This window comes from Nycticebus coucang, chromosome 17 (genome assembly GCF_027406575.1).
Source record: "Nycticebus coucang isolate mNycCou1 chromosome 17, mNycCou1.pri, whole genome shotgun sequence".
Classification (NCBI taxonomy): Eukaryota; Metazoa; Chordata; class Mammalia; order Primates; family Lorisidae; genus Nycticebus; species Nycticebus coucang.
In genome coordinates this window covers 76,078,547-76,086,243 of record NC_069796.1, presented here as the reverse complement: position 1 = coordinate 76,086,243, position 7,697 = coordinate 76,078,547, and the positions used below count along the sequence as shown (strand labels likewise).

At 44.6% G+C, this 7,697-nt stretch overlaps 1 protein-coding gene across 1 annotated transcript; it reads right to left on the bottom strand.

The window, feature by feature from the left end:
* Positions 1 to 239: 239 nt before the first annotated feature.
* Positions 240 to 6,709, bottom strand: EFCAB9 (EF-hand calcium binding domain 9). The gene is made up of 4 exons (XM_053566222.1): positions 6,573 to 6,709; positions 2,601 to 2,749; positions 1,346 to 1,522; positions 240 to 398 (listed from the first exon to the last, which is right to left on the bottom strand). Exons 1-4 carry the CDS (start codon positions 6,706 to 6,708, stop codon positions 240 to 242), a joined length of 621 nt encoding a protein of 206 aa, XP_053422197.1. The 5' UTR covers position 6,709.
* Positions 6,710 to 7,697: the final 988 nt, after the last annotated feature.

Genomic DNA, 7,697 nt, shown 5'->3' with positions numbered 1-7,697 from the left:
TAAGCCCAAGAGTTAGAGGTTGCTGTGAGCCGTGTGATGCCACAGCACTCTACCGAGGGCGGTTCAGTGAGACTCTGTCTCTACAAAAAAAAAATTCAAAACCTGCTGACTGAGGAGAGCTCTTTTGAACCCTTCACATATAAAAGTCATTGTAAAGATACCCATTTTGATGCTTTACATTTATTTTTAGACATGTTAATAGTTTGAATTAGTTATCATTTTCTACTTTCAGATTCCATTTATTTTCCAAGAGTCATTCTTCGCTCATAGAAATTTGATGAGGCATTTTCAAGACCAGAGTTTTTCTCTTTCTCTCTCTCTTTCTCTGCTTTCTGCCTCTCCAGGGATTTGTCAATAGAGAAGATAGTATACAGCTTAAATTCTTTGTAATTAAGACGCTTTTGTTGTGGGAAAGAAAAAAAGAAAGCTACTTCAGAAAGGATTTGATACTTTGAGATGACAGCAGGAATAATAATAAGTAATAATTTCTTATTAAAAACTTGGTAACTGGCTCAGTGAGTAGGGGGCTGGCCCCCTATACCGAGGGTGGCGGGTTGAACCCAGCCCAGGCCAAACTGTAACAAAAAATAGCCGGGTGTTGTGGCGGGCGCCTGTAGTCCCAGCTACTCGGGAGGCTGGGGCAAGAGAATTACCTAAGCCCAAGAGCTGGAGGTTGCTGTGAGCTGTGATGCTACAGCACTCTACTGAGGGCAACCAGGTAAGACTCTGTCTCTTAAAAAAAACAAAACAAAAAAAACAAAAGTTGGTAACTTACAGAGGCTCAGTAGTTAGGACATAATTATAGTCTGATTGTAGTACAGTAGTCTAGTACCCAGGAATGGAATCTACTATAGACTGTCAAGGAACAAGGGTCACTTTATTCTACTAGGTCAAGTCCAGGCTTCAGGCCAGCATGTAAGGTTCTTCACAACATGGTCCATTACCTTCCACCTTAGCTCCTACTCACTTCCCTAAAATGAATCTCCTCTTTCAGTGGGCAGAATTCACTGTCTTCACTATGGCTTTCTCCTAAGATATTGCTCACATGTTCCCATCATAAAATTTCTCCCTTTCTACATATTCAAAACAATATAAATCTGCCCCAAACACCAGTTACCACCACGTGTCCTCTAAACTATAATTTGGTATTTATATTACGTGGTGTGGTACTTGGTCAAGCCTCTCTCTTCAGGGGGCCACAAGTCTCTTCAGCTTTTTTCTGATCCTGGTGCCACGCAATACACTTAGCTGAATAGGTTTCCCCACCCTCTTCCTCACCCAGAGTACATTAGGGTCTGCTTCAGGGAAGAGCTTGCCATGCCACACTTTTGGGATCCACACTTACACGGTCACCTGTGATGTCAAAGTCATGGAAGAGCTCTCTGAGATGGTGTCTTTTAATATTGAAGAGAAATCTGAAAGTTTGGAATGTGGATTCACCAATTCTCAGTTCCCCATCCGTGTCAAGCAGGTCAAAAACAGGCCGAGAATGGCGATAGATAAACTGCCCTTCCAAATGGTTCTATTTTGAGAGAAATAGGTAAGACAAGGAACAGTGTTATTGGTGCTGTTTTCTAAGCTTCTTTCAAGACTCATATCTACACCAGCCATTCCCTAAAAACAAAAGTCAATATCACAGGACCTCAGGGATGAAAGGGTTCTGTCATCAGTACACAATTCCCCTTCAGTTTCTGTGTTCCAAGGGCGCATAGGTCCCCAGCAGTAAGCGCCCCTGCCAGACAAAACTCTAGTGGCTCTGATGCATTTCTGTATATTCAGTGAAAATCTTGTGGACCACGTGGCAATGGGGATAAAATGATGACCTCCCTTCCTGACAGAATGGGGAATGCTAGAAGTGTGCATATGGTAAGGAGGGGATTCAAAGAAGACCATTGCTTAGGCTGAGCGCAGTGGCTCATACCTGTAATTCTAGCACTTGGAGAGGCTGAGGTGGGAGGATCTCTTGAGCTCAAGAGTTCAAGACCAGCTTGAGCAAGATGGAGACCCTGTCTCTACTAAAACCAGAAAAACTAGCCAGGTGTTGTGGTGGGCACCTGTAGTCCCAGCTACTCAGAAGGCTGAGGCAAGAGAATCACCTGAGCACAAGAGACTGAGGTTGCTATGAGCTATGATGACACCACAGCACTCCACCTCGGGCAACAGAAAGAGATTCTATCTATAAATAAATAAATACATTAAAATAAAGAAATAAAAAAATTTAAAAAGAAGAATGTTGCTTGTCTCCATCACGCATTCCCCTCTGAGCAAAGGGATCATGGAGGTAGCGAGCCCCTTCATAAGATTACACTTCTTTGAAAATTGCCAATAGAGCAGGGGAGGAAGGGCATGCCAAGATCGGCCCCGAGAGGGTAAGATCTGTTCTTTACAACAGGCAGCAGAACCAGCAGTGGGGGGAGACTGGGGGAAACTTCCAGATTATGGATGGACCATTTGGGGATCAAAATTCATTTTTCTCCCCCCATTTTTTTCTCCTTCTTGTTCTTCATGAAGGGAAGAAAAATTCTGATGCATTCCTAATTTTGTGAGAGGATGGCAGCAGCCAAGCTCCACCTGCACCCCGGCCCCCGCCTGCTCCTCGCCTGGTGGGCCAGCAGTATGCACACCAACATGTAGAACTGGTCAAAGCCAATCTCGCCCACAGCGTTCCAGTCCAGCATGTCAAATACAGTCTTGATCTGCGGTTTTTTCAGGTCAGTCACATGATGAAGGAAGTGATAGAACACCACATCTGTTAAGGTGGGGAGGCAAGGAGATGGATGATTCCCCAACAGTTCTGAAATGCTAAACAAACAGCAGCCATATAAACAGTAGAAGCGTTGTAAGCTTGTCGACCTGGGAAGAATAATACTATTTTGTTTCTGGCTTTGCCGCTACACCTTCCACAATTCCTCGAACTTTAATTGTTCTTGAGGGATGTGGAAAAGGACTGTGCCTGAAGTTGCAGTGAGTGAGACAGGGGATGGTGCTGAGTTCCCGACACACAGACACACACCTCCCACCCCCCGCAGCTCACAGCACTGCACAGGGCAGATGGCTGTGCACACAGCACCCTCGGCAAAGGCGACGTACGACACTGTCACACAGTGCTTCCCATGTATGGAAGGGAAAACTTAATTCTCTTAACTGGGGACCTAGGCTTCTTCCTTGGAAATGCTGACATGATGTTTCCTGGGCCTTTTCCTTGAGCTAATTAAAAGGAAAAATAAAAAACCATTCTTCCTCTATAAAAGTCTCGATATCTCTCATGGTTATAAAGCAAATACATTTGGCCATTGGAGGAAGGGAACAAAACTTAAAGGCCAGGTCTCACTGAACTCTGACCAACCCCCAAGGGGAAGTGGCACCAAACTTCTTCTGTAAGATGCCCCAGCTATCAGTGTGTATGGGCACATCTGGAACTCTGATGCGCAAAGTTGCACCTTCTGATTCAGAAGCTCTGGCAGGGGGCCTGGAGTCCACATTTCCCCAAGCTGCCAGGCGGTGTGACTGCTGCTGGTCTGTGGACCATACTTTGAAAGACAAAGCTGTGCCTCACATAGCGTAAAGCTGGGATTCAAACCTGGGTCTGTCCACAGCCTTGCTTTTTCAATGGCTCAAGCCATAGCTTTTGAGCATTAGTTAATGGATACTTCATCATATACATTCAACAGAAAAATACTTCAAAATACTAAAAAATACTCCTTAAAGAACAGGAACATTTTTTCACTCACTAATCATATGTCTCAATGAGTAGAAGTGGAAGAAATAAGCGTGGCGATATATTTATATGGTGGCGTGTGCTGTCTACACGTGTATATACAGACAGTCCCCAGGTTACAGATGAGATAGCTTCTGTAGGTTCGTTTGTTTGTTTTTTTCTTTGAGACAGAGTTTCAAGCTGTCACCCTGGGTAGAGTGCCATGGCATCACCGCTAACAGCAACCTCCAACTCCTGGGCTCAAGCGATTCTCTTGCCTCCACCTCCCAAGTAGCTGGGACTACAAGCACCCGCCACAACGCCTGGCTATTTTTTGGTTGCAGATGTCTTTGTTGTTTGGAGGGCCTGGGCTGGATTCGAACCCACCAGCTCAGATGTATGTGGCTGGCACCTTAGCCTTTTGAGCCTACCGAGCCTGTAGGTTTGTTCTTAAGTTGAATTTGCATGTAAGTTGGAATAGGTACGGTTACCCATTACCTGTAATAGTCTCCATTCATAAGCGCAAGTCAACATCAGTTGGATATGTGTAACTGAGGAGCTTACTGTAATAGTCCCTGTTTGTAAATGCAAGTTGTATGTAAGCCAGACGTTTGTAACTCGAGGACTGCTGGTACAAATCCCAGAGGGTAATAAAGAATTTTTTTTTTTTTAAACTTTTTTTTATTTTTTTTTTTATTTATTTTTATTTTTTTGGCCGGGGCTGGGTTTGAACCCGCCACCTCCGGCATATGGGACCGGTGCCCTACCCGCTGAGCCACAGGTGCCGCCCGGTAATAAAGAATTTTTAAGTGTAACTTTGCCTATGTGTGTGTGCCCCCTGCCCACTGATTACAGACCCTATCCCTAGCATAAGAAATGACTGCTGAAGGGCAGAGAGAGGGTGATTGGTGGGATTACACCTGCGGTGCATCTTACAAGGGTACATGTGAAACTTAGTAAATGTAGAATATAAATGTCTTAACACAATAACTAAGAAAATGCCAGGAAGGGTATGTTAACCAGTGTGATGAAAATGTGTCAAATGGTCTATAAAACCAGTGTATGGTGCCCCATGATTGCATTAATGTACACAGCTATGATTTAATAATAATAAAAAAAAAAGAAATGACTCCGCCGAAGATGTAAACCGTATCTATGTAATTCGGAGGTACAGCTGAAACCAGCTGCACAGTGAGTTTGTGGTCACAGGGTCATGATTTGGGGCCTTCTGACAGCCTCATGTTGTTCCCTCTCCACATCTCACTAGGTATGAGCACCTGGGAACAACACACCTAATATGTGTGCAGAGATGTCTCCTTGAGAAATGTTTCCATGTGGGCCCTACTAGCTACTTATTAGAGACTGTTTCGAAACCAGCTGGCTCTGGCCCAGTCAAATCTCTAAGGCCTTAAGTCACTCCTCCCCCAGGAAAACAAATATTAAAGCCACAGCTTCACCTGTAGGTCACTATCCAGTTCATGGGTGACAGAAAACATGACTTTATCTCTCGGGTGTTGCATCCTACGGGAGTAATTTCATTACTGGGGAGATCAGACTCTTAAGCAAACGTTTCAGTGAGACTAAGAGAGTGTGGGCTTTGAAGTCAGAAAGCCCTGGGTTTCGATCTCAGCTTTTTATTTAAATTAGGGTTCCTGAAGCTGCCTTAACTAGAGCAGGGTTATTTGGAACGTTTGGTACTGTATGTGAGTCTATATGTAAAGTGAAAAAAGGAGGCGTCCTCTTTTTGTTGTTTGTTTTTTAAGATTAAATGGGCGCTTTGAAAAATCTGTATGGAAGGAACCAGGAATCCCTTCTTCAAAAATGACATTTCTCTCTCTCAAGTCAGAACGAATGAATGGACAAAATACTGATACAGTTTGGGTATTTGTCCCCTCGAAATATCATGTTGAAATTTGGTCCCCAATGTTGGAGGTGGGGCCTAGTGGAAAGTATTTGGGTCATGGGAGAGGATCTTGAGGCAACAAACAAGTTCTCCCTCCATTAGTTCCCACAAGAACTGATTGTTAAAAGGAGCCTGGCACCTCCCTTCCCTCTCTCTCTGCCATCCCTCTCCCCTTTGCCTTCCACTATGAGCAGAAGCTTCCTGAGGCCCTTAGCAGAAGCAAAAGCCAGTATCACATTCCTCGTAGAGCCTGCAGAACTGTGGGCCAAGCAACCCCTTTTCCTTATAAATTACTCAGCCTCAGGTACTCCTCATAGCCACTCAAACAGACTGAGACAGATACCTTATTTATACCCAGACCTCTAAAGAACTTAATTGGTCTCCTATTCATTTGTGGGCTTAAGAGGCAAGGCTGAGAGCTTCAACATTTTTTCAGTTATTCACAAGTACTGAGAATTAGAAAGGATCTTACAGGTCATCTGATTCAAACCTCCCATTTGACAAATAAGAAGTCACATCTAGCTGGGGGTTAATGCCGAAGTGGGGCCCACCTCCCAAGAATAATAACAACAAACACTTATTAAGTCCTTACAGTGTGTCGGGTACTGCACTAAGCATTTGCCAAAATTATGGTATCTTATTAAATTATCTTTTCTTTTCCAACTATGAGATGGACTCCATGATTAGAAGCCTCAGCTCTAGAGGAGAAAAATGGGACTTAAAGACAATGATGACATGTTTTCCAAATCACCAAGGAATAGTGGAGAGAGCTGGGATTTAACCCCAGAGCCAGCACTTTTTCCCTCCTATCAAACTGCTGTCAATCTTTCCCCTCAGTCGGCAAGTTCTCTCTGCGCTTCATCTGGATGATAAAGTATTTATTAATTAAATACTTTCTGATTCTGCAAATTTCCTGGCACACCAGCTAAAACCGGGTAATGACCCAGAGGAAACACATCTGAGAGTACTGACCGTTCAAGGTGTTCTTGCTGTGCACATCAAGAATGTGAAAATATTCCACCAAGGCCTTCACGTTCCTCACAGACAGTAAGCAGTATATTTTGTCCAGATAGAGGTACCACAGAAACGACCCTTCCTTCAATTTCATCTTGGCACTCTCTAAGTCAAAGGCTCCGACCACCTAAAGTAGAATAAAGAATCCTGCCTCGGAACCGGAAGGTTGGATTCTGAGTATCTGAGAAGCTCTGGCAGCAGAATTAGCAACAAAATAGTCCCAAAGTTAAAACTGCTTCTGCTCAATTCTCCAGCTTGGCTACAGATATTTATTGTCCTAATTCTGTTGTTAATTTGATTATCCCTCTGTCACTGAAATATAATCAGTTCTGCCTGGTGCGGTGGCTCATGCCTATAATCCTAGCACTCTGGGAGGCTGAGGTGGGTAGTGTTTGAGCTGAGGACTAGACTGAGCAAGAGCAAGATCCTGTCTCTACTAAAAATAGAAAACTAGCTGGGTGTTGTGGCGGGCACCTGTAGTCCCAGCTACTAAGGAGGCTGAGGCAAGAGAATTGCTCAAGCCCAAGAGTTTGACGTTGCTGTGAGCTATGATGATGCAATGACACCCAATCCAAGGCAACAGAGTGAGACTATCTCAAAAAAGAAATAAATAGGCTCAGTACCCATAGCTCAGCAGTTAGGGCACCGGCCACATACACCGTGAATGGTGGATTTGAACCTGGCCCGGGCCCACTGAACAACAATGACAACTGCAACAAAAAAATAGCCGGGCGCCTGTAGTCCCAGCTACTAGGGAGGCTGAGGCAAGAGAATAGCTTAAACCCAAGAGTTGGAGGCTGCCGTGAGCTGTGATGCCATGTACTCTACCAAGGGTGACATAGGAAATCTGTCTCAAAAAAAAAGAGGGCAGGTCCTGTAGCTCAGCGGGTTGGGTGCCGGCCACATACGTCGAAGCTGGAGGGTTCAAACCTGGCCTGGGCCAGCTAAAAGAATAATAACAACTGCAACAAAACAAATAGCCCGATCGGCACCTGTAGCTCAAGCGGCTAGGGAGCCAGCCACATACACCAGAGCTGGCAGGTTCAAATCCAGCCCGGCCTGCCAAACAACAATGACAACTAC